A 24,833-nucleotide genomic window follows, 5' to 3' on the forward strand; every position below is an offset into this window, starting at 1 on the left:
TTTTTTTTTTTTTTTTTTTTTTTTTTGAGACGGAGTCTCGCTCTGTAGCCCAGGCTGGAGTGCAGTGGCCGGATCTCAGCTCACTGCAAGCTCCGCCTCCCGGGTTCATGCCATTCTCCGGCCTCAGCCTCCCGAGTAGCTGGGACTACAGGCGCCCGCCACCTCGCCCGGCTAGTTTTTTTTTGTATTTCTTAGTAGAGACGGGGTTTCACCGTGTTAGCCAGGATGGTCTCGATCTCCTGACCTCGTGATCCACCCGTCTCAGCCTCCCAAAGTGCTGGGATTACAGGCTTGAGCCACCGCACCCGGCCGTGACTGCCACTTTCTACCAATGACACCTTGCACCTTGCTCCGTTTTTCTCACCTTCTAGATAAGAACTGAGATAGTAAGTCTCAGAGTCACCCCTGCTTCCTGACAGCATCGAACAGAGTGCAGCAGTTGCCGTGAATGCTCCCCGAAACCTCCACGAAGCTGCCCAAGTCACGCCCGTCCTCCCCGACTCCCCAGAACCGTCGATGGTGGGGGGCTCCGTGCTGCAGCAAGTCAGGGGCGTTCACGGCGGCCTCTGGCTAACAGCCCTGACGGCACCTCTGGGCTGCTGGGAAGCAGCCGGTCACCTCACCTAGAGGAGGGTGAAGGCTGGAGCAACAGAACTGCTTGGAGACCAGGTGGAGCTTGGAATCCCTCCTTTGTGTGTCCGTCTCCCTCTCCACAGTGGCTCAGGGCCTCTGTGCTCCAGCAGGGTTTGCTGTCATCATGGGAAAGTAGAGGAGAAGAAACAGCATCAGCTCGAGTTCAGCACAGCCGCAGGGCACGGACAGTGGTTTTATTTTTATTTGAGATGGAGTCTCATTCTGTCACTCGGGCTGGAGTACAGTGGTGCAACCTCCGCCTCCCAGGTCCAAACAATTTTCATGCCTCAGCCTCCTGAGTAGCTGGGACTATAGACATGCACCACCACGCCTGACTAGTATTTTCTATTTTTAGTAGAGACAGAGTTTCGCCATGTTGCCCAGGCTGGTCTTGAACTCCTAAGCTCAGGCAATCTGCCCGCCTCAGCCTCCCAAAGTGTTAGGATTACAGGCATGAGCCACCACACCCTGACGGGACAGTGGTTTTAAAAGGCAGGTGCCAGCCTTTGTTAAGAAAGGTGTGTAAGAATCTGTAGATCTAAAGCAACAGGCCGCACCTCTGAACATTCCATGGAAGCAGGAAGGGAGCAAGCCCCACTCCTGAGCTGAGACAGGTGGGGGTGGAGGGCAGGGTTCACAGAGGAGATGGCTCAGCCTCTGCCCAGGGAGCGCCCCACCTTCGCCAGGGCGGGGAGGAGCATACGGCACCCAGTGCTTGCGTACACCCCTGCGTGCGTGGAGCTGCCTAGGGCCTCCCTGTCATCAGCCCTCACTGCTGTCCAGCCCCTGCCTACAGGCCCCCAGTGGCTGCCACGGTCCTATGCGGAGACTTTGCTCAGTTTCATCCAAGGTTTCGCCAGTGCCCTTCAATAGCTGAGGATATACGAAAGGCTCCCCGAGCAAAGGCTGGGGCCCCAGGGGGCCGAGGAGAAGGTCCCCGAGGCACACATGGGAGGGAGTGGACAGAAGAGCACAGGACTCTGCTGAGGTCTGAACGAGCCCCTCCAGAATTCATGGGTTGGAAGTTAATTGCTAGTGTGAAGGTATTAAGAGCCAGGGCCTTTAGGCAGTGGCAGAACCTCCAGAATGGGATTCAGGACCTCACAGGAGGTGTGGCAGAGCTGCCTCCCTTCCCTTTGTCCTTCCGCCCCTCCGGCCATGTGAGGACGCAGCCACAGGGCACCATCTTGGAAGCGGAGACTGGGCCTCCCGAGACCCAAACCAGCTGGCGCCTTGAGCTTGCACTTCCCAGCCTCAGAACTGAGAAACAAATGTCTATTATTTATACATTCCCCAGTCTCAGGTGTTTTGTTACGGCAGCATACACGGACTAGGAATCTCCTGCTCCCTCCAGCCCCCACATCCACGCACTGCCCCACCCTCTAGGCCGGGACAGAAGTGTGTCCCGCCCCCGGGACAGTGACGACTCGCCGACCTCCAGCCTCCCCCAGGTGAAACAAAACCTTCACCTCCCCCTAATACAAGCAGCTTCCATTTTGCTTGTAAAATCCACATCTGACGAAGCTGTTCTCCAGCAAAGGGCAGACTTAGCGTCTCTGTCTCTGTCAAAACAAATATCATCAAGCCTGTCATTGACTTTTTCTAGATTCAATATTTTGGCTAAATTCCTCATCAAAATTGCAAGCTACGAACCTTCTCTACTGGAGTAATTTTCACAGGGCAACTGAGTCATCATTGTGGATAATACATTTTGAATCTTGATGTTTGGAAAGAGGGTCACAAGCACCTGGGACAGCATCTGGAACTGGTGTTTACACCACGGATGGATCGTGTGGACAGATCGCGCCAGCAGTGAGCGCTGCGGGAGAACATGACAAAGCTTCTCTAAGGTTTAATTTATATTTATGTTTTTTGTATATTCACCACCTGAACACACAGTCTTCTACTTAGTCCAGTCTGTATCAGGCTTCGTCTGGTTTTGTTCTGCCTTGGTTTGCTGCAGCACTTTCTGCCATGAGCGTAACTCACTTCCTTGTTGCAGGAGTTTCCTGAGGCTGTAATAACAAATCGCCACAAACCTGGTGGCTTAAATAACAAGTGTTTATTTTCTCGTAGCTCTGGAAGCCAGAGCAAAGACCTCGGGGAGGCTCCTTCTGCCTGTGCCGCTTCTGGGACTTCTGGGGGTGTTTGCCTGGAGGGCCAAGGCCTCCGGGCGGCCTGTGTGTTTCGTGAACACCTGCGAAGGGCTCTGGGTCACAAAGCCTTGGGAAACTTTATTTTATTCCTTCTAGGACACTACGGGTACTCCTGAGGAGCTGTCAATCACAAAACAAGAAAAGGGAAGGAAGATAAAAATACGCGTTTGGCCTGGTTTGATGTTGCAGCGGGAGGATCCGTCTTCTTACCCTCCACCATCACCGAGCCGGGAACTGAGGGAGAAGAGGCCCCTGCAACATGAGTTTCTTCAGTGTGGGTTCTCCTTTCCTTGCATCTCATTGTCCTTGTGTTTGCAGCTGGGAGGTCGGCCTCACCCCCACCTGTGGCACAGCAGAGAGAAGGATGAAGAGGTCCTCGCAGTGTGTCTGCATGAGGCTGGCCACCTCCCCTCCCCAGGCACTGTCCCCTCAGGGTTCACCTTCTGTCCACAGACCACGACCCTGCCTCCCCACAGACTTTGTCCCCGTAGCTGCCGTACCCAGTTGGCCAGACATCTCCAACCCCGGCTCCACCCGCAGGGACCAGTGCTGCTCTCTTCTCTCTGGGCCTCAGTTCCACCATCTCTGAATAGAGGCGTTGCCGCTGATTCTAGGGTCCTTTACATTGCTTTTTTTTTTTTTTCTGAGATGGAGCATCGCTTGTCACCCAGACTGGAGCGCAGTGGTGCGATCTCAGCTCACTGCAACCCCTGCCTCCTAGGTTCAAGTGATTCTCCTGCCTCAGCCTCCTGAGTCGTTGGGATTACAGGCGTGCGCCACCATGCCAAGCCAATTTTTGTAATTTTATTGGAGACGGGATTTCATCACGTTGGCTTGTCTTGAGCTCCTGACCTCTGATCCGGCCGCCTTGGCCTCCTAGAGTGCCGGGATTACAGCTGTGAGCCACCGCGCCCGTCCCGGTCCCTTAAGTTTCTCAGAATCTACAGACCAGCAGCAGGAACTAGGAACACTGGGCATTTTCTCGCTTCATTTTTTTGGTTTAATCCCTCATTTGCAACTCCCAGCCACTGACAAATGTCCAACAGCGTGACCAGGGAAGAGGCCAGCCCTGGAGGTCTCTGCCCTGCTCTGAGGCATGCAGTCGGAGACAGGGGCTGCATCTCCGTGGGGAATCCCTGACAGCCCCTGGGCGCTCCTCACCAAGGCTCAGGAGCACGGCTCCGGTTTATCAGACAGGCACACGCCTGGGTGCCAGCTTTGAACTCTTCCCTCTCTCTTCTGCACTTCTGTTCTGGAAAAGGAATCCTTTCTCAACAGGCGACAACAGTTCAAGGATTCAGCCTTGTTGCCAGTGTCGTTTCTTAGCTCCGATATGTGATGTCTATACCAGGCAGTGGCGCAGTGAAGTAAAGGGCTGTAATAAATACACAGAATCTGGCCGGACGCGGTGGCTCACGCCTATAATCCCAGCACTGTGGGAGGCCGAGGCGGGTGGATCACCTGAGGTCAGGAGTTCAAGACCAGCCTGACCAACATGGTGAAACCTCATCTCTACTAAAAATACAAAAATTAGCCGGGCGTGGTAGCACACCCCTGTAATCCCAGCTGCTCAGGAGTCTGAGGCAGGAGAATCACTTGAACCTGGGAGGCAGAGGTTGCAGTCAGCCGAGATCATGCCATTGCACTCCAGCCTGGGCAACAAGAGCGAAACTCTGTCTCGAAAATAAATAAATAAATAAATAAATAAACAAACAAATAAAATACAAAATTCTAAAGAACCGGCCACCAACTCTACCAAGAGAGAAACGACTATACACTTTATTGTTGAGAAACATTTTCTTAAATAAGTGTTTTCACTTCATTCCTTTTACTGAAGCAGGTCTTCCTTGGCCTGTTGAAACTGCGTCGTTCAACGTAACTAGAGGTATCTTTGGCATTTTCTTACCTTAGCTTCATAACTTGTAGAATATCTTGTACAAAAAAATGTAGATTTACAGAAAAATATGCATATAAATCACTTATTAATCCCAAAATGTAGTAAATAACTAGCAAAAACTTTATCAAATCCATTTCATACACAAACTGGACAGATCCGTTGCACATAACCTCTACATCTGCAGCGTTTTATAAATTGGTGCTTTGACATTAAAAAGGAGGTTTACAAAAAGACCCCTCTCGTGATATCGATGACTCTAAATCATCCCACTACCGTTGCTTCTCAAATTCCCTTCAATTTACGCTAATCACTCCGATATCACCATTCTTACAAAAGCAGTTATTTTAAGGAAAAAGTTGCAGTGCAATCATGATAAAGTAACATTCAGAATTTCATGTTACCAAGAGTTGAGCAGAGTACTAATTTTCCCTTTATAAACACACATCGAAAACAAGAGCTTCATGCACATCCACATAGAAATTCGAAGTCTGACAGTGTAGTGTGTTTCCATCACACGGAAGGCATCGCACACATTCGCAAGCAGCGTTTGCCGAGAGAAACCGGAATCTGAGATGCATCCGCCAGCTGCCGGGGTAACACCGAGTTTCTCCGGAGAGATTCCACCGTGGTTCTTTTAGTGCCTGCCTTAAGAAATTTTGCAGCTGTTTCTGGTGCAGTTTTTGGGTGGGCTCTGGGGTGGGCGGACAAGCTTCACTTTGCGGAGGCTGCTCCTTTTGTGGGTGGAGCTGGTGGTGAGGGAGTAGGAACGGCCGTGCATCATCCTGGCATTGAGGCCGTTGGCCATCGAGAAGGACTTGAGGTGGCTTCTTAAGGCAATGGGGAGCGGGAGCTTGTCCACGAGGTGCACCGGCGTGCAGGACACGACCGCCCGGCAGCACAGGTCTTGCAGGCTCAGCACTTGGGAGAGAAAAAGGTAAACCCTGCTTAGTGGATGTCCCCGCCTGGGCTGGCCATGAGGGGTGGTGCCCACACCTGTTCTCCTGCCTTCCCGAGGCTCGGACACCCATGGCCCTGGCTTGTACATGCAGCAAGCCCTGCCACCACATCCCCTCTGCCCACGTACAGATCCCAGAGCTCCCTCATGAGCTTTCCAACAAAGCCGTAGCGATTACTTCTCTCAAATGTCTTGCTCTGAGAACAGACACAGTGGCCCTGAGGCGGGTCCCGGGAGGCAGACACTTATCCAGGGGGCCACCGAACCACCTCAGCGTCTGGAGGGCAAAAGGGGCCCCCAGAATAGCCCCGGGGCCTACCCTTGCTTGGCCGCCAGAGCCGGTCCATCCCATGCCGCAGCAGCACGATCCTGGCCAGCTCCGTGAACGACTCCGTGATGTTGAAATTGCACAGAGGGCTGACCTCAAAGAAGGTCACGCCCAGGCGTTCGGCGTAGGCCTGGGCCTGCTCCGTGGGGACCTGGCGCTTGAACGCCAGGTGCAGGCGGTTCCCCACCAGGATCTTAGGGACTCCGGGGGCATGCTAGCGGGCAGGAGAAAGGCGAGGAGCATGGGTTGAGTGAGATTTTGTTGTCGTTGCAAAGTGGGTGCTCTGGGCTGAGGAACCCCCCCCCGAGTTCATGTCCACCCAGAACCTCAGTGTGGGACCGCGTTTGGAAAGACAGTCTTCGCAGACGTGAACAGTTACGGTGCGGCCCCGCTGGATTAGGGCCCTCGTCTAATGACTGATGTCCTTGGAAGAAGAGAAGACACGGACACTCGGAGGAAGCCGTGTGATGCAAAGGCAGAGACTGGAGCGGTGCAGCCACAAGCCGGGGGGGCCCAGGGTTGCTGGCACTGCCGAGAGCTCGGAGCGGCGGCTGTAGGGGAGCAGCCCTCCTGACACCTTGGTTTGGGGCTCTGGCCTCCAGAACCGTGAGCGAACGCATTTCTGTCGTTTGGGACCCCGGCTTGTGGTCGTTACTTACGGCAGCCCCAGGACACACAGTGGGCTTGGCGCTGACCACGCCATGTCGCCGCTGCCAGGTGGGCTGGTCTGCGTGCCAGCAGGCACAAGCCCCGGTCACAAGGCCCGGTCACTGCTGGTCAACCCAGCCCGACCACAGCAGGGAGTGAAGCAGGCCAAACTGTGGGGCCTGACCTCGTGCCGAGGCACGCCGTGGAGGCTCGTTTTGCCTGGACCAGCTTCCTGAGCTTTGGTGACTCTCTGTAGCTACACTCATGAGCCCAGCCCCATCCAGTGCTGTGCCGAGGTGAGGCACCCTCCTTGCTGCTGGAACCCCATCCAGTGTCCTGGCCCATGATCCATGTGTACCCATGAGGCCTGGGGGGCCCGGCCCTAATTCCTGGCCTGACTCCTCCCAAGCCCACAGGGACCTTGGGCAATGGCGTTTCTACAACGTACCTCATCGATCTCCTTAATCCATCGATCAATGCCGTCGAAAGACCAGCGGTTTGCAATGTCATAGACCAGGATCACACCCTGGGGGAGAGGTCACAGGCTCAGCACACAGAACACAGATGCAGGCACAGCTGCGGCCATGCACGCAAAGACATACAACTCACTCAATCATTTCCTTCTTTTAACACAAAGTACATAATTTTGATTTATCACCCGAATGATCATTTCCAACGATATTTCATAAGCTCAGTGATAAACTCTCAAATGTCACAGTGAGCTGGGGACTAGCACTCACACCCACGAGCCACTCCAGGAACACAGGATGCAGGGGCACCACGGTAATTGCCACCTCTCGAGGAGCGCGGCCCACTCACCTGGATGGATCACACGCATACACATGCACATACACATGCAGTTCACGTGTGCACGCGTGTGCATATGTATGGGCAGGCACACATATACACATACAGCTCACACACAGGCACTCATGCACAGACGCACGCAGTTCATGTGTGCAGAGGCATGCACATATAGAGGCAAGCACACAAATTACACACATAGGCAGGAACTCATGCACAGACGCACACACAGTGCATGTACCTGCACACACGTTGTGCAGAGACACACACACACTCATGCACAGACGCATACACAGTGCAGGTACCTGCACACACGTGCACACACACACACTTATGCACAGACGCATACACAGTGCAGGTACCTGCACACACGTGCAGACACACACACACTTATGCACAGACGCATACACAGTGCAGGCACCTGCACACACGTGCACACACACACACGCACACACGCATACACAGTGCATATACCTGCACACACGTTGTGCAGACACACACACTCATGCACAGACGCATACACAGTGCAGGTACCTGCACACACGTGCACACACACACACTCATGCACAGACGCATACACAGTGCAGGTACCTGCACACACGTGCAGACACACACACACATTTATGCACAGACGCATACACAGTGCAGGTACCTGCACACACGTGCAGACACACACACACACTCATGCACAGACGCACACACAGTGCAGGCACCTGCACACACGTTGTGCAGACACACACACACTCATGCACAGACACATACACAGTGCAGGTACCTGCACACACGTGCAGACACACACACACTCATGCACAGACGCATACACAGTGCAGGTACCTGCACACACGTGCAGACACACACACACACTCACGCACAGACGCATACACAGTGCACATACCTGCACACACGTTGTGCAGACACACACACACACTCATGCACAGATGCATACACAGTGCAGGCACCTGCACACACGTGCAGACACACACACACACTCATGCACAGACGCACACACAGTGCAGGTACCTGCACGCACGTGCAGACACACACACACACTTATGCACAGACGCATACACAGTGCAGGTACCTGCACACACGTGCACACACACACACACACGCACAGACGCATACACAGTGCACATACCTGCACACACGTTATGCAGACACACACACACACTCATGCACAGACGCATACACAGTGCAGGTACCTGCACACACGTGCACACACACACACTCATGCACAGACGCATACACAGTGCAGGTACCTGCACACACGTGCACACACACACTCATGCACAGACGCACACACAGTGCACATACTTGCACACACGTGCAGACACACACACACTCATGCACAGACGCACACACAGTGCAGGCACCTGCACACACGTGCAGACACACACACACACGCACAGACGCACACACAGTGCAGGCACCTGCACACACGTTGTGCAGACACACACACACACTCACGCACAGACGCACAGTGCAGGCACCTGCACACACGTGCAGACACACACACACTCATGCACAGACGCACACACAGTGCAGGCACCTGCACACACGTTGTGCAGACACACACACGCACAGACGCACACACAGTGCAGGCACCTGCACACACGTTGTGCAGACACACACACTCATGCACAGACGCACACAGTGCAGGCACCTGCACACACGTGCACACACACACACACTCATGCACAGACGCACAGTGCAGGCACCTGCACACACGTTGTGCACACACACACACACTCATGCACAGACGCACACACAGTGCAGGCACCTGCACACACGCTCCCGTAAACGCTTACTCCCTAATGCTGATGAAGCCTTTCAAGCAACAATCACTCTATATATTGAGATTCTTGGTACCAATTTATACGTAAGCGTAACCACCTTATCCTCCAGTTATCCATTAACGGACGGTAAGTTAAGCATTGTAAACGTTATCATTCAAAGTCAGTTTGATCTCCCAGCTTGGGATGCTGTGTTACCTGTGCACCCCGAGAGTAGGAGCGGAATATGGTACAAAATCGTCCCTGGCCCGAAGTATCCCTGGAAAAGATGTTGGAGACCATTAAAAAGAAATCAAGTGCTTCTTCCTGACAACAGATTCTGGAACTTCAGAGCCACAGCAAGTGCACCACACACCCGCCAGTCAGCATGCCAGTCAGCTGGCCACCACGCTGCCAGCGCAAGACCCCAACGAAACTGTCCCATGTTCCCGGGGATCCGGGGATCCAGGCTCATGCTCTTCTCTGTCATTTAAAAAGTCAAACTAGAAAAAAGAGTGATGGGTTTTAACATAATTCTCAGATATTTAAATACATTCAAGGTAGGCTTTAAAAAACTTGTTGAATCTGGAGATAAAGCTATGCAGTAAGGAGTGTGGGTCTACACCGGGGGAGAGAGGCCAGTGAGATTCCTGCTCTTCCAGTTCAACTGTAAGAACTCACACGGAGTCAGCCCTTCCAATGTGCCCCCAAAAGGGGAGGAATACAGGGAACTGCCTGGAGTAAGCTGAAGGCAGGCTTGAGTTCTCAGATGACGGCACACACAGCAGGTACTAGGACCCACAAAGACCAGAACGGAGCTCCAACAAACAATGAAAGGCCAGGCTTGGTGGCTCATGCCAGTAATCCCAGCGCTTTGGGAGGCCGAGGCGGGCTGATCACCCGAGGTCAGGAGTTGGAGACCGGCCTGGCCGACATAGTGAAACCCCATCTCTACTAAAATACAAAAATTAGCTGGATATGGTGGTGTGCTCCTGTAGTCCCAGCTACTCAGAAGGCTGAGGCAGGAGAATTGTCTGAACCCGGGAGGCAGAGGTTGCAGTGAGCTGAGATCGCGCCACTGCACTCCAGCCTGGGCAACAGAGCGAGACTCCATCTCAAAAAAAAAAAAAAAAAGTAAGCAATGAGGGTGGAAAGGGTGCTCCCCAGGGATCAGTTCCCAGAGGAGGCAGCCTTGGGACAGCCAGCACTGTTTCCCGGAGTCTGCACGTGCAATTAACATACCTACATCAATGGGAGATTCCCCAGTGGGCTGGGGGCCGGCCCCACACACAAGACACAGCCTCACAGATGAGCGGTGGGACGCGGCATGGTTTTGCTATTTTTGTTACATGCACCTGTGGTCGGTGACCACCCTCAGCAACAGAGAGAAGGGCCTGGGGCTCCAGAGGGGACCAGAGACACTGGCCATTGTCAAAGCCTAGGAGTGAGTGCCTCATTTCCTGAGAAGCAAATTGATCTAGAATTCAAGCCTCAGCAGGACCTAAGGTGCTCAGGCTTTGCACACGGTGGGAGCTGCCCAAAAGCTTATGGTTGAGGAGGCAGCGGACCAGATCGATCTGCCAGCTTCGCAGGGAGGCCGAAGGGCCAGCACGTGCCGTCAGAGAGCCCCATCAGGAAGTGGGAGCGCTCCCTCCTCAGCTGGGACAACGTGCCGGCCTCCTGTGCCGCCGCCTCCCTGAAGGAGCAGAGCAGAGCCCAACCCCAGCCCCACTGGGTGCAGGCAGGGAGGTGAGGGTAGCTGGGGGCAGGCAGAAGACCCAGCTGTGGGCATCAGGAAGGACCACACTCCGGGGTCTGCGGTGGGAGTGTGACCTTGCTCAGAGGACAGTGTGGACAGAGCAGGTGCTGGCACCACACACGAGTGGCCTCAGGGTCCTGCTGGGGCCTGGGGTGATTCTGAGCTTGGCCAAAGTCCCCGGGATCTCACTCCTGAGGTGTGACAGAGAAAAGCGTTGAGGGTGACTCTTCGGCCCGCTAGGCAGCCGGGGTCAGGGAGGCTCTCGCTAAGATGAGCAGCCAGACCCGGGGTGGAGCTGGGAGAGGGCATGTGCCAGCCCTGATGCCAAGCAGATCTTTAGGAAGGCACTGAGCTCGGAGGCAGGCATGGGGCAGACTGCGGCCTTCGGATGGCCTTGGCCCCTCAGGAAGGATGGTTTTGGAGAGGGACAGCAGAGTTGGGAACAAGGTCCTGGACCTGCAGGGCTCAGGGCCGGGAGAGGGCAGCAAAGGCCCAGCTGGCAGAGGGTGGGGAGCAGGACGGAGGCTGACGGCAACTCCAGTGCCGGCCCAGCGAGGGCCCGGGGAGCGGGGACCTGAGAGCAGACTGGGTGGGAGGCCTGAAGCTGTGCAGCAGGACCGGCCAGGGCGCTCGGGGACACTGTGGGGAGAGGCTCCCGGGACTGGCCACTACTGGACGGGGCAGGGGTAGGAGGGGGACAGGTAAGAGAAGGGGGTCCCAGCTGCTGGAGGCGCACGTGGCTCAGGGGTGGCCCAGCAGGCAGGAAGGGCCAGGAGGCTCGGGCAAGGGTCACCCAGGGCTGGCAGCAGTACAGGAGGGACGCCCAGGAGGGAGGCAGCCCCGGGATGAGGCACCGCAGAAGTCCCCCATCCCCACTGCCCCACACAGATGGAACCGCAGGAGCCCCCCAGTCCCCACCACCCCACAGAGATGGAACCGCAGGAGCCCCCCAGTCCCCACCACCCCACAGAGCTGGAACCGCAGGAGCCCCCCAGTCCCCACCACCCCACAGAGCTGGAACCGCAGGAGCCCCCCAGTCCTCACCACCCCACAGAGCTGGAACCAATGGAGCCCCCCCATCCTCACCGCCCCATAGAGATGGAACCGCAGGAGCCCCCCCATCCTCATCGCCCCACAGAGATGGAACCACAGGAGCCCCCCATCCCCACTGCCCCAAAGAGCTGGAACCGCAGGAGCTCCCCCATCCGAAGCCAGGAGCTGGTGGAGGGAGAGGTGCCCCGGGCCGGCCCCAAGGGGAGGAGCTGGGGTTCTCACAGCTGAGAGAGCAGAGCCAGCAGCCCCAGGCTGGCCAGTGAGTCCTCCCCTCGCCACTCTGGCTCCTCCACCCGCAGGTCAGACCAGTCCCACTGGCACCAGGACACTCCAAGTTCCCTGCTGGGTGCTCAGTGGCGTCGCTGAGCTAGGCGTGGGGGACCCAGGAACCCCGGGCTGCTCAACCACACTGCACTGGTCCCCTCTTGGCATCTTCCCACAGACACCAGGCCACAGGTTCTAACCCCAAAAGCCCATTCCCAGCCACAGCGCTATGTCCGTCCTCGGGTCCCCTACCCTGGATCACGGGGGCCCAGACAACAGACCACTGCCTCCTTCAGAGAAGGCCTGGTGCAGCTGGGGCTGGGGGTGCTCCCCGGGGGCTGTGCCAGTGGTGGTGGGGTGGGGGAGCTCCCCGGGGGCTGTGCCAACGGTGGTGGGGTGGGGGTGCTCCCTGGGGGCTGTGCCAATGGTGGTGGGGGGAGGGCACTCCCCGGGGCGCTGGGTCAACCGGGAGGTCACTCCCCGGGGGTACGGGGCGCTCGCACCTCCTCCAGACTCACCAGAGCTGCAGCTTCACCCGCCGCCCGTCCAGCAGGATGGTGGTCGTCTTGTAGTCGATGCCTGTGTGAGGGTTAGAGACGGCTTAGGCCTGAGGCTGCCGCTAACAGGACACCGGACATCGGGACTCACTTACTTTCAGGGAAGAAAAGGCTTTCTCGTGAGCGCAACTTCCAGGTTTACCAGGGCAGGCGGATTGGACCCCCTCCCTGTGTCTACCCAGGCTCGCCCAGGCCCTGCCTGCACCCACCGCCCTGGCTTCCCGCAGCCCCGGCCTCCTGCAGCCGGGCCCCTCCTGTCCTCAGCCACCTTGGCCTCTGTGGGGGTCAGGCTCACATCGCCCTCTCGCCGGGGGCTCCCAGATGGGCGCTGCAGAGCCCACGTGTGACCTGGAGCCCGGTGGGTTTGCTGCAGGGCTGTGGCCGCTGTGTGTGCCCCAGTCCGGGCTGGTCCTTCCCTCCCACCGCCTCCCCAAGCCTGCAGGCGGGAGAGCTCCGACTCAGCTCTGTTTCCAAGGGAAAGGGGCTATTGCAGGGGGTCTGCAGACACAGACTGCGTTCGCCAGGATCACACCAGGAAAGTACAGGAAAAACAGATGTGACGCTGCGTGGGGCGCCCGCTGTCAGCGGTGAGTGTGCACGTGGACCACGCGTGCGCGGCGTCAGCGGTGTGAGTGTGCGCGTGGACCACGCGTGCGCGGCGTCAGCGGTGTGTGCGCGTGGACCACGCGTGTGCGGTCTCAGTGGTGTGAGTGCGCGTGTGGACCATGCGTGTGCAGGGACACGGGACTGCACGCCTGTCCCAGTCACCTCTGGGGTGCAGATTACAGGTAGGCTGGAACTTTCTGTCAGCATTTCTCTTTTTTCAAGTTAAAAAAAAAAAGAATGCATTTCTTCTTCTTTTTTTTTTTTTTTTTTTTTGAGACAGAGATTCTCTCTGTCGCCCAGGCTGGAGTGCAGTGGCGCGATCACGGCTCACTGTAGCCTCCACAGCTCAGGCTCAAGTGATCCTTCCACCTCAGCCTCCTGAGTAGCTGGGACTACAGGTGTGTGCCACGATGGCCAGATAACTTTTGTATTTTTTTTTTTTTGAGACGGAGTCTCGCTCTGTCGCCCAGGCTGGAGTGCAGTGGCGGGATCTCAGCTCACTGCAAGCTCTGCCTCCCGGGTTCACGCCATTCTCCTGCCTCAGCCTCCAGAGTAGCTGGGACTACAGGCGCCCGCCACCTCGCCCGGCTAGTTTTTTGTATTTTTTAGTAGAGACGGGGTTTCACCGGGTTAGCCAGGATGGTCTCGATCTCCTGACCTTGTGATCCGCCCGTCTCGGCCTCCCAAAGTGCTGGGAACTTTTGTATTTTTTTGTAGAGACAGGGTTTCGCTATGTTGCCCAGGCTGGTCTCAAACTCCTGAGTTCACACAATCCGCCCGGCTCAGCCTCCCCAAGTGCTAGCATTACAGGCATGAGCCACCATGCCTGGAACATTTTTTGTAAAATAAAAAAGCTACAATTAAAGGCTGGGCACAGTGGCTCATGCCTGTAATCCCAATATTTTGGGAGGCGGAGGCAGGTAGATCACTTGAGGTCAGGAGTTAGAGACCAGCCTGGCCAACACGGTGAAACCCCATCTCTACTAAAAATTCAAAAATTAGCCGGGTGTGGTGGCGGGCACCTATAATCCCAGCTACTTGGGAGGCTGAGGCAGAATTGCTTGAACCCGGAAGATGGAGGTTGCAGTGAACTGAGATTGTGCCACTGCACTCCAGCCTGGGTGACACAGTGAGACTCTGTCTCAAAAAAGAAACTACAATTACAAAAATCTTTTTTTGAGACAGGGTCTCTGTCACCCAGGCTGGAGTACAGTAGTGCGATCACAGCTCACTGGAGCCTTTACCTCCTGGGTTCACAGGCACACCACCACACCTGGATAATTGACAGGGTATTGCTGTGTTGCCCAGGCTGGTCAACCTCCTGAACTCAAGTGATCCTCCCACTTTAGCCTCCCAAAGTGCTGGGATTACAGGCAGGAGCCACCGTGCCTGGCCGCAATACTTTTTTTTTTTTTTTTTTGAGATGGAATTTCGCTCTTGTTGCCCAGGCTGGAGTGTAGTGGTACAGTCTTGGCTCACTGCAACCTCAGCCTCCTGAGTTCAAGTGATTCTCCTGCTTCAGCCTCCTGAGTAGCTGGAATTACAGGCATACACTACCACGCCTGGCTACTTTTTGTATTTTTAGTAGAGATGGGGTTTCATCATATTGGTCAGGCTGGTCTCAAACTCCTGATCTCAGGTGATCTGCCTCTCTCGGTCTCCTAAAGTGCTGGGATTACAGGTGTGAGCCACCGCGCCCAGTCAATAAATTTTTTTTTTTTTTTTTTTTTTTGAGACGGAGTCTCGCTCTGTAGCCCAGGCTGGAGTGCAGTGGCCGGATCTCAGCTCACTGCAAGCTCCACCTCCCAGGTTCACGCCATTCTCCGGCCTCAGCCTCCCGAGTAGCTGGGACTACAGGCGCCCGCCACCTCACCCAGCTAGTTTTTTGTATTTCTTAGTAGAGACGGGGTTTCACCGTGTTAGCCAGGATGGTCTCGATCTCCTGACCTCGTGATCCACCCGTCTCGGCCTCCCAAAGTGCTGGGATTACAGGCGTGAGCCACGGCGCCCGGCCAATAAATATTTTTAAAAGGGAAAAATATGTCTCCCCATCCCCCCAGACACCAATGTTCTGCTTCTTCGGGAAACATCTCCTGCGTTCACTTCTAGAGCGTCTGGATGAGCGCCAGGTCTGTCACTGAGAATGTGGAAAGAGAAGGTTTGAGTTCAGGGGCTGGAGAACGCCGGGTCGGAGCACTGCCTTCCTAAAACTAAGTACAGTGACACCAATAATCACGGGAACCCAAACTGCTTAGTAAGAAGACGTGACGAGCCTTCGTGCAATTTGCTTGATTTATTTCACATATAGGATTCACCTGAGAGTATCTCTCAACGCACTAAACCTAGAAGAGACAAGCCCTGGCCTCGCTCTCGGTGTGACGAGACGTTCAGTGAGTCGACAGCTGAGGCTGAATAGGGACTCAGAATTCTAAGGGAAGAGCGCTGCCGGGAGGCCGAGCGGAGAAGCAGCACCAAGGCTTGCGCCAGACCTGGCCCTGGGGATGGTCGCGGAGCACACGGCCTCTGCAGCTCTCCTGCCAGAGAAGCCCACGATGCAGCCAGTGAGTCCTCAGAAACAGGCTCCTCTAAAACTGCCAGGCTGCGGAGGCCACGGTTCTCAAGCGGCGTCTGCCCCATCGAAGGGTCTAGAACCCTTGGACTTGGCCACAAGCCCCCTGCGTCCCAGGAGGCAGTGTGCCGCGCTCCTGGTCTCCTGTTGGGCAGAGCGAGGTGTGCAGTGGTGGTGCCGCCGGTGGCCTCCCACCCAGCTCAGACAGCTGGTCGCCCAGTCTTCGGGCAGGCCTGGGCGTTGCAGAACCTCTGGGCCTCTGTCCTCTGCTTTCCACTGATGCAGCCGTGAGCACGTGCATGGCACACCTGCCTGATCTGAGCACACCTGTGCAGCGCCTTCCATGGGATCCCAAGCACCCTCCCTCCCCCAGCTGCTGTGTCCAGCCTGTCCCCTGCCCTCTGCTTCCTCCTCCGGGCCCCGTCCCCTTCCTGGACTCCAGAGGCTCTTCCTACGGTGCCCCACCAGAGCCCTGGTGACATGGAGTCCAGGCTTCCCACATGCTCCTCTGTCTCCTGCTAAACTGCACTCTCCATCCACAGAGACTGCCCATCACCACCAGGTAGATTAGACCAAGCAACACCAGAGCAAACTCCACCCATCTGAGGAGAGTGATTCAGAGGGCAAAAGACGCAGCAGCACTGAGAACGCCCGAGGCACCTGCTCTGCAGGCGCCACCTGCCCGGTGATGAGGCTCAGAGCAGCCAAGCAGGTCTCTGACCCACCCAGTACAAGGCTTTCCTGGGCTGGCCAAACGTTTGCCACCGAGCCCAGCGGGCACACTGAGGGCCCCTTCTGTCTCTGCCTCTCTCTCCTTGGCACGGGCACTGACGGGGCACTGTTACGGCACCTTTGGGATATTGCTCTTCTGGCTGGAAACCTCTGTGGCTGCTGCATTCTTGTCCTGCGTCCAGGAAGAATGAGGTACGCAGACAAGTGGAGGGTGAGCGAGACGAGGAGGAGCTTTACGGAGTGTTGGAACAGCTCAGGGGAGACCCACAGTGGCCGGCTTCTCTCTGCAGGCAGGGCGTCCCATCGTCTCTGCAGTTCTCGGCAGAGAGGAGGCCTGGAGTGGGTGGCTCCTCTGAGGGCAGGTTGTCCTGACAAGCGTTCCGTTCTCAGCAGAGAGGGTAGCTCTCCGCAGCTGGTCATCCCGCCGTCCGTGCTGCTGTAGCTGAGTCTGGGGTTTTTACTGTCTTCAGGGTGGGGAAGTGCGTGCTGACTGGTCCACAGGCAGCCCACGCCAACCATCATGCACGTCCCCCTCTGATGGTAAAAGCACCACGAGTTCCCCTTCCAGTCTGCAGGACTGGCAGCCTGGGCCCCAGGCCTCCTTGAAGCTGTGGCTTCACCAGGGACCTGCCCCCTTCCACCCAGGAGCCTGTCTTGCCTCCCGCTGCTGTTCATGGCACCCAGCTTGTTCATGCCAAGGGGCGCCTGCAGGCCAGCACCGAGCCACCCTCAGCAGCCCCTCAGCTTCCCTCCCATGTTCAACGTCGCCCAAAGTCCCGAGGGGGCTGGCGTGTCAGTGCTGCCCCAAGTGTGGACCCACCTGGATGGTCTGAAGTAGCACCTGGGCTCGGCCCCAAGAGGCCAGGCATTTGGAGCAGGCACTTCTTGTTTTTTTCTTTTTTTTTTTTTTTTTTTGAGACGGAGTCTCGCTCTGTCGCCCAGGCTGGAGTGCAGTGGCCGGATCTCAGCTCACTGCAAGCTCCGCCTCCCGGGTTCATGCCATTCTCCTGCCTCAACCTCCTGAATATCTGGGACTACAGGCGCCCACCATCACGCCCGGCCAATTTTTTGTATTTTTGATAGAGATGGGGTTTCACTGTGTTAGCCAGAATGGTCTTGATCTCCTGACCTTGTGATCCGCCCGTCTCGGCCTCCCAAAGTGCTGGGATTACAGGCGTGAACCACCACTCCTGGCCTGGAGCAGGCACTTCTAAACCTGCAGGGGACGGGGTGGCCTTCCCAGAGCACAGAGATGCCCGCGTCTGGAGTTGCCCACGTCTGGAGCTGCCCCAGGGCAGTGGCCATGGCACCCGGGGAGGGCTCCTACCTGCTCTGTGGAACAGGAGGCCCAGCCACGCCTCCCCACTGCAGCCAGCATCTTGGCAGCAGCCACACTAGATGGGCCACTGCTACCATCAGCATCTTAGCACCGGGAGCTTGACTTCACCACTGTGGGGGATGGGGCGTAGCCTCCATTGCTCTCAGACCAAAACAGCACTGCTGCAGTTTTCCCAAGTGACTAAGTGAGTATCGAGGAAATAATTCTTTAATAGAAAGGAAAATACTCAGCCAGGCATGGTGGCTTATGCCTGTAATCCCAGTTCTTTGGGACGTCAAGGTGGGACGATCGCTTGAGCCCAGGAATTTGAGACCAGCCTGGGCAACATGGTGAGACCTCATCTCTATAAAAAATTAAAAAATTAGGGCCTGGGTGCGGTGGCTCATGTCTGTAATCCCAGCACTTTGAGGGGCCGAGGCGGGTGGATCACCTAAGGTGAGGAGTTCGAGATCAGCCTGACCAACATGGAGACACCTTGTCTCTAATAAAAATACAAAATTAGCCGGGCGTGGTGGTACATGCCTGTAATCTCAGCTACTCAGGAGGCTGAGGCAGAATTTCTTGAATCCGTGAGGCGGAGGTTGCAGTGAGCCAAGATCGCACCATTGCACTCAACCCTGGGCAACAAGAATGAAAAACTCCGTCTCAAAAATTAAAAATAAAACAAAAAAAATTAGCCAGTCATGGTGGTGCACACCTGTTGTGCCAGTTACTCAGGAGGCTGAGGTGGGAGGATCTCTTGAACCCGGGAGTTGGAGGCTGCAGTGAACTATGATCGTGCCACTGCACTCCAGTCTGGGTGACACAGGGAGACTCTGTCTCTAAAAAAAAAAAAAATGTGAAAGGAGACAAAAACACTTTTCTGGAGCCTTCCAACTGGACGGTTCTATCAGCCCCAGCACGGGAGCTTCAGGCCCTGCGAAATGACGCTTTGAGTGATGCCCAACTCTCTTCACAGTCCTTTAAAACCCTGCTAGGCTCTCGGGAAGGGCACCACCATGTGCCAAGTCCTGCAGCCGTCAGCACTGAACACACAGAGCGTGAAACACACACAATAAATTTGAAAAGAACACACATATTTGATCCATAATTGCAACCTCAAAGTGAATTTTCGAAGTACTTATTTTCCCTGGGCAGGCGCGAGGCAATGAATGAATACACTTGGGAATCTGTTTTTGAATATGGAGATAACACCGGCCTTGATATGTCTGTCTCCAGACAGAAGGGACACTCACCCCCACAGGCTGAGAGGCCCATTTTTGTCCTTCCAGAGATTAATCCACTGCCTGGGCTTGGCTGGGTCCTCTGACTTAGAAAGTATCCTCTCGTCCTGTCCTTGAGGGCCAAACAATTTTTTTTTTTTTTTTTTTTTTTGGAGACAGAGTCTTGCTCTGTCGCCCAGGCTGGAGTGCGGGAACATGATCTCGGTTCACTGCAACCTCAGCCTCAAGCAATTCTCGTGGTTCAAGCAATCCTCGTGCCTCAGCCTCCCGTGTAGCTGGGATTACAGGTGTGCACCACCACGCCCAGCTAATTTCTGTATTTTTAGTAGAGACGGGGTTTCACCATGTTGGCCAGGCTGGTCTCAAACTCGCAACCTCAGGTGATCCTCCTGCCTCGGCCTCCCAAAGTGCTAGGATTGTAGGTGTGAGCCACCGTGCCCAGCTGAGGGCCAAAAAACTTTAAAATGTGTTCAGAAATGTAAGAGAATTCCTGATGGTCTTGTCTTGTCTTTTTCTTTTTCTTTTTTTTTTTTGAGATGGAATCTTGCTCTGTTGCCCAGGCTGGAGTGCAGTGGCACGATCTCAGCTCACAGCAACCTCCGCCTCCCGGGTTCACACGATTCTCCCGTCTCAGCCTCCCGAGTAGCTGGGATTGTAGACAGGCACCACCACACCTGGCTCATTTTTTTAATTTTTAGTAGAGACAGAGTTTTACCATATTGGCCAGGTTGGTCTTGAACTCCCGACCTTGTAATCTGCCCGCCTCGGCCTCCCAAAGTGCTGGGATTACAGGCGTGAGACACTGTGCCTGGCTTCCTGATGGTCTTTGTAAGCACCCTATGAGTTTCAAAAACATCTTTGTTTTTTGTTTTCAGAGTCATGGATGCTCAGTCTCAAGGGCTGTCACTATCCACGATGCGGGCCCCGGCCCACCCCAATCCCTGTGTCCCCCTCCCCATTTTAATCCTTTAAAAAAATTTCTTTTGCTATGCACTCCAAATTTATAAACAACATGCTTACGTTCCCACTTCCTGACATTTCACCATAAGGCATCCATTGACTTTCCACTATAGAAGGTGAACATGTAGCTCTCTGACACTGACACACCCACCCCTGTAACTCTTAACACACACACGCTCCCCGTATTCACTAACACACCCACCCCGTAACTCTAACACACACACTCCCTGTACTCACTGCCATACCCCACCCCTGTAACTAACACACACGCTCCACACGCTCCCTGTACTCACTGCCATACCCCACCCCTGTAACTCTAACACACACACACCCCCCGTTCTCAGACACACCTCACCCCATAACTCTAACACACACACACACACTCCCTGTATAGTTTTGTTGCTTTTAAAACTCGATGGATATTCAATTCTACATCATCATAACCAGGTGCTGTGCTTTGAATGTGTCCCCTAAATTTCACATTAGAAACGTAAACCCCCGTTCCTGTGCTGACTGGAGGTGGGCCTTTGTGAAGTAATTAGGACTAGGTAGGGTGGGCAGTGCGGGGCCCTGATGATAGGACTGGTGGCGTTACACGGAGAGGAAGACACCTGAGCTGACCGGCTCACGCGATGCCCTCTGCCAGGTTATGACGCAGCAGGAGGCCCTCCCCAGATGCAGCCCCTCAACCTTGGACTTCCCAGCCTCCAAAACTGTAAGAAACACATTTATTTTCTTTATAAATTACCCAGTTTGTGGAATTCTGTTATAGCAACAGAAAATGACACCAGGTAGACGCCATCCACAGCTGAACCATCATATGGTATACAACGTTCATTTTTCCCTCACATACGAATTTTTGTTTTTACTGGAGTTAAAAACTGCCTCATTGTGCCGGGTGCGGTGGCTCATGCCTATAATCCCGGCACTTTGGGAGGCCGAGGCAGGTGGATCATCTGAGGTCAGGAGTTCGAGACCAGCCTGACCAACATGGTGAAACCTCATCTCTACTAAAAAAATACAAAAACTAGCCAGGCGTGGTGGTGGGCGCCTGTAGTCCCAGCTACTTGGGAGGCTGAGGCAGAAGAATTGCTTGAACCTGGCAGGCGGCGGTTGCAGTGAGCTGAGATCGCGCCACTGCACCCCAGCCTGGGGGATGGAGTGAGACTCCAGTCTCAAAAAAAAAAAAAAAAAATTGCCTCATGTTCATTTGCTCAATTTCTCTGCATTTATTACGAATTAATTCATCACTATAATTTTCCCCAGTTATCTAAATCTGCTCTCGGCACTTGCAAACATTCAACAATTTCGCTTTGTTTGGGGCGTCTTTCCAGACCTTCTGTCCTGCTCCCATCTGGACTGGGAAGACGGTTGCCCCGGGGCCCCCACTCCCTCCCTGCTGGATTCCATCCTTCCGTCTCTTAGCTTACTCCTCTTCAATTCCTGAGAAGGTTGCAGGGAAGAAGGTGGTATCTGAGACTGTGCACGTCTGAAGACGTCTTTAGGCTGCCCTCACTCTTCCTCGTGTTTGGACAGGCATACAATGGAGGGAGAAGAGCTTTTCCCTTAAACACGTTCACGTCATTCCAGAGTTCCTTTTGAGATCGGCTGTCAGACTCACTCTTGACCCTCTGAATGCAACCTGGTTTTCCTCCTGGTGGGCATGGAGCGGCTCCTCTGAAATCGCACGTGTTGCGGGCCTTGCCGTAGGGATCTTCGTGGCCAGGCTGACCACTCCCTGGGCCTTTCAATCTGGAGACACAAATCTCAATTTGGGGGAACTTTCTTGGATAATTTGTTCTCTCCTTCTGGGATGTGATTAATCAGATACTGGGCCTCCTGAGCCTGTTTCCTGCCTTTCTTGTCGGATTTTGCATCTCCCTCTCTCTCTCAGCATTCTGGGAAGTCATCTCAATTTTAACTTTTATCCCTTCTTTGAAATTATTGTTTCCAATGTCCAAGATCTTTCTTATTTTGTGACTATCAACACTGGACAAACTAGAAAAAGCAACAACCTGGCCAGGCGCGGCGGCTCGTGCCTGTCATCCCGGCACTATGGGAGGCCGAGGCGGGCAGATCACCTGAGGTCAGGAGTTTGAGACCAGCCTGGCCAACATGGTCAAAGCCCAACTCTACTAAAAATACAAAATTAGCTGGGTGTGGTGGCGAATGCCTGTAATCCCAGCTATTCAGGAGGTTGAGGCAGGAGAGTCACTTGAGCCTGGGAGGTGGAGGTTGCAGTGAGCCGAGATCGTGCCATTGCACTCCAGCCTGGGCAAAAAAGAGTGAAACTCCATCTCAAAAGAAAAGACTGGGCGCGGTGGCTCATGCCTGTAACCCCAGCACTTTGGGAGGCCAAGGCGGGCGGATCACGAGGTCAGGTGATCAAGACCATCCTGACTAACACGGTGAAACTCCATCTCTACTAAAAAATACAAAAAATTAGCCGGGCGTGGTGGCGGGCGCCTGTAGTCCCAGCTACTTGGGAGGCCGAGGCAGGAGAATGGCGGGAACCTGGGAGGCGGAGCTTGCAGTGAGCTGAGATCGCGCCACCGCACTCCAGCCTGGGCGACAGAGCGAGACTCCGTCTTAAAAAAAAAAAAGAAAAAAAAAAAAGAAAAGAAAAAGCAGGCCGGGCGCGGTGGCTCAAGCCTGTAATCCCAGCACTTTGGGAGGCCGAGACAGGCGGATCACGAGGTCAGGAGATCGAGACCATCCTGGCTAACACGGTGAAACCCTGTCTCTACTAAAACTACAAAAAAAAAAACTAGCCGGGCGCGGTGGCGGGCGCCTGCAGTCCCAGCTACTTGGGAGGCTGAGGCAGGAGAATGGCGCAAACCCGGGAGGCGGAGCTTGCAGTGAGCTGAGATCTGGCCACTGCACTGCAGCCCGGGCTACAGAGCAAGACTCCGTCTCAAAAAAAAAAACAAAAAAAAAAAACAAAAACAAAAAACAAAAAAAGAAAAAAGAAAAAGCAATAACCTAAAAACACTTGGGGAATGACGGACTGAACTGGGGAGGGGCCTCCTTGTCGCCTGCCCCACTCTGGCATCAGAGGCAACGTTCGTATAGTTTGGAGTTGCTGCCAGCCAGCTTCCTCGCCACGTGGGAAGACCAAACCCAAGAATGAACCTAACACAGAAGAAAGCAGGGCCAGGGTGTGTGCAGGGAGTAGGCAGAAGAGAAAGGACAATACGGAGATAATCCTGACGGCATCGTTCAGGCACCAGGATCCAGCCATGCCTGAAACTGCACCTGCCCCTCCACCTGCCAGCGGTATGAGGCGATACATTCCTCTGTGCTCAAGCTATTTTGAGTCAATTTTTTTGTTTGCACCAAAATATCTGACAGAAAACCCACAAAGCACAATGACTGGAGAGAGAGACAGAGAACATCTGACCCCCCCAAACTGGGAAAAGCTACAAAGGATGCATTTTTCACATCTTCCCCAAGCAAAGTACAATGACCTCCACATCCCCGAATTTCACGAACAATAAACAAGAACTTAAAATAAAATCGAACTCAGTGATAATGATTTCATTATTCACCATCAGGACCAAAATGGAACTCAGTGACTTCTTCAGCTGGCAGTCCCCATTGGCACAGCCCGGATGCACAACCCACACCCGCAACCTGCCCTGGTAAGTCACCAGCTTCGAAAGGACAATGACAGCCCCTGTCTGACACGGTCTCCACCACGCGCTGGCTTCCTTCAGAGCAGCACTTGGCCTTCCTCCCGAATCTATTCTGCTCCCATAGATGGCCCTTCCTTTAGCCTGTAATTCAGAGCTGCGGGCAGGGCAAGGTAGGGTAGTACCTTAGCCAGCAGGGTGGCCATAACGAAAATGCCATCAACGAGGCAGCTCCTAAACAACAGAACCTGTCATCACATCATCACAGTTCCGGAGGCTGCAAGTCTAGATCAAGGTCCAGGCAGAGCCAGTGCCTGACGAGGGCTGCGTCCTGGTTCACGAGGGTGTCTTCTCCCCGTGTCCTCCCCTAGCTGGAGGGGCGAGGGAGCTCTCGGGCACGTCACTTATCCCATCCACGAAGCCCCACGTGACCTAATCACCTCTAACAGCCCCATCTTCTAACACCACCACCATTTGGGGTTAGGTTTCAACACCCGAATTTGGGGAGTCACAAACATTCGCTCTCTTGCAGCGGGTGGGGAGATAAAACCTTAAAGAACAGTGCCCCGCCATCTGCTACGTGGATCCTTCTCACCAGGGAGGAGAGGCAGCAACGGCGATGACCTAAATGGTACCCTGAGTCTCCTGATACAGGACGGTGAGGACCCCACAGGGCTGGTAAAGCACAGATGCTGCAGCCTGGGGCCTGGGATCAACTCCAGTCCCGACGCCAGCGTCTTCCTCTGTCTCCCCGGGTCTCCGTTTCCCCGGCAACGAAAGGGGAATGGACCGCCTCGTGGGACGCGCTTGCCGCAGCTCCTCAGAGTCTGTGCACCTGCTGCCAGCAGTCCACGTCGGCTCAGCAAAGGCTCCAACTCCTCCCCAAACCTCTGTGGTCCTACACGGTGAGGGCACCGCTCACCTTCAACAGCCTCTCCCCCCCAAC

General features: G+C 54.8%; 1 protein-coding gene across 2 annotated transcripts in view; it reads right to left on the reverse strand.

Annotated features, from left to right (window-relative positions):
- Positions 1-4,540: 4,540 nt before the first annotated feature.
- The window catches only part of RAB40B (RAB40B, member RAS oncogene family), a 38,428-nt gene continuing 18,135 nt past the window's right edge, over positions 4,541-24,833 (reverse strand). The window contains exons 2-6 of one of the 2 annotated variants that reach the window (XM_025363641.1): positions 12,788-12,848; positions 9,413-9,473; positions 7,066-7,143; positions 5,961-6,126; positions 4,541-5,604 (exon numbers count right to left, since the gene is read on the reverse strand). In XM_025363641.1, the coding sequence (XP_025219426.1) occupies positions 5,333-5,604; positions 5,961-6,126; positions 7,066-7,143; positions 9,413-9,473; positions 12,788-12,848 (638 nt within the window). In that variant the 3' untranslated portion in view covers positions 4,541-5,332. Of the gene's footprint in view, positions 5,605-5,960; positions 6,184-7,065; positions 7,144-9,412; positions 9,474-12,787; positions 12,849-24,833 lie in introns of both variants that reach the window. The other variant, XM_025363640.1, reaches the window with a different exon arrangement.

This window comes from Theropithecus gelada, chromosome 16, assembly GCF_003255815.1.
Source record: "Theropithecus gelada isolate Dixy chromosome 16, Tgel_1.0, whole genome shotgun sequence".
Taxonomy (NCBI): Eukaryota; Metazoa; Chordata; class Mammalia; order Primates; family Cercopithecidae; genus Theropithecus; species Theropithecus gelada.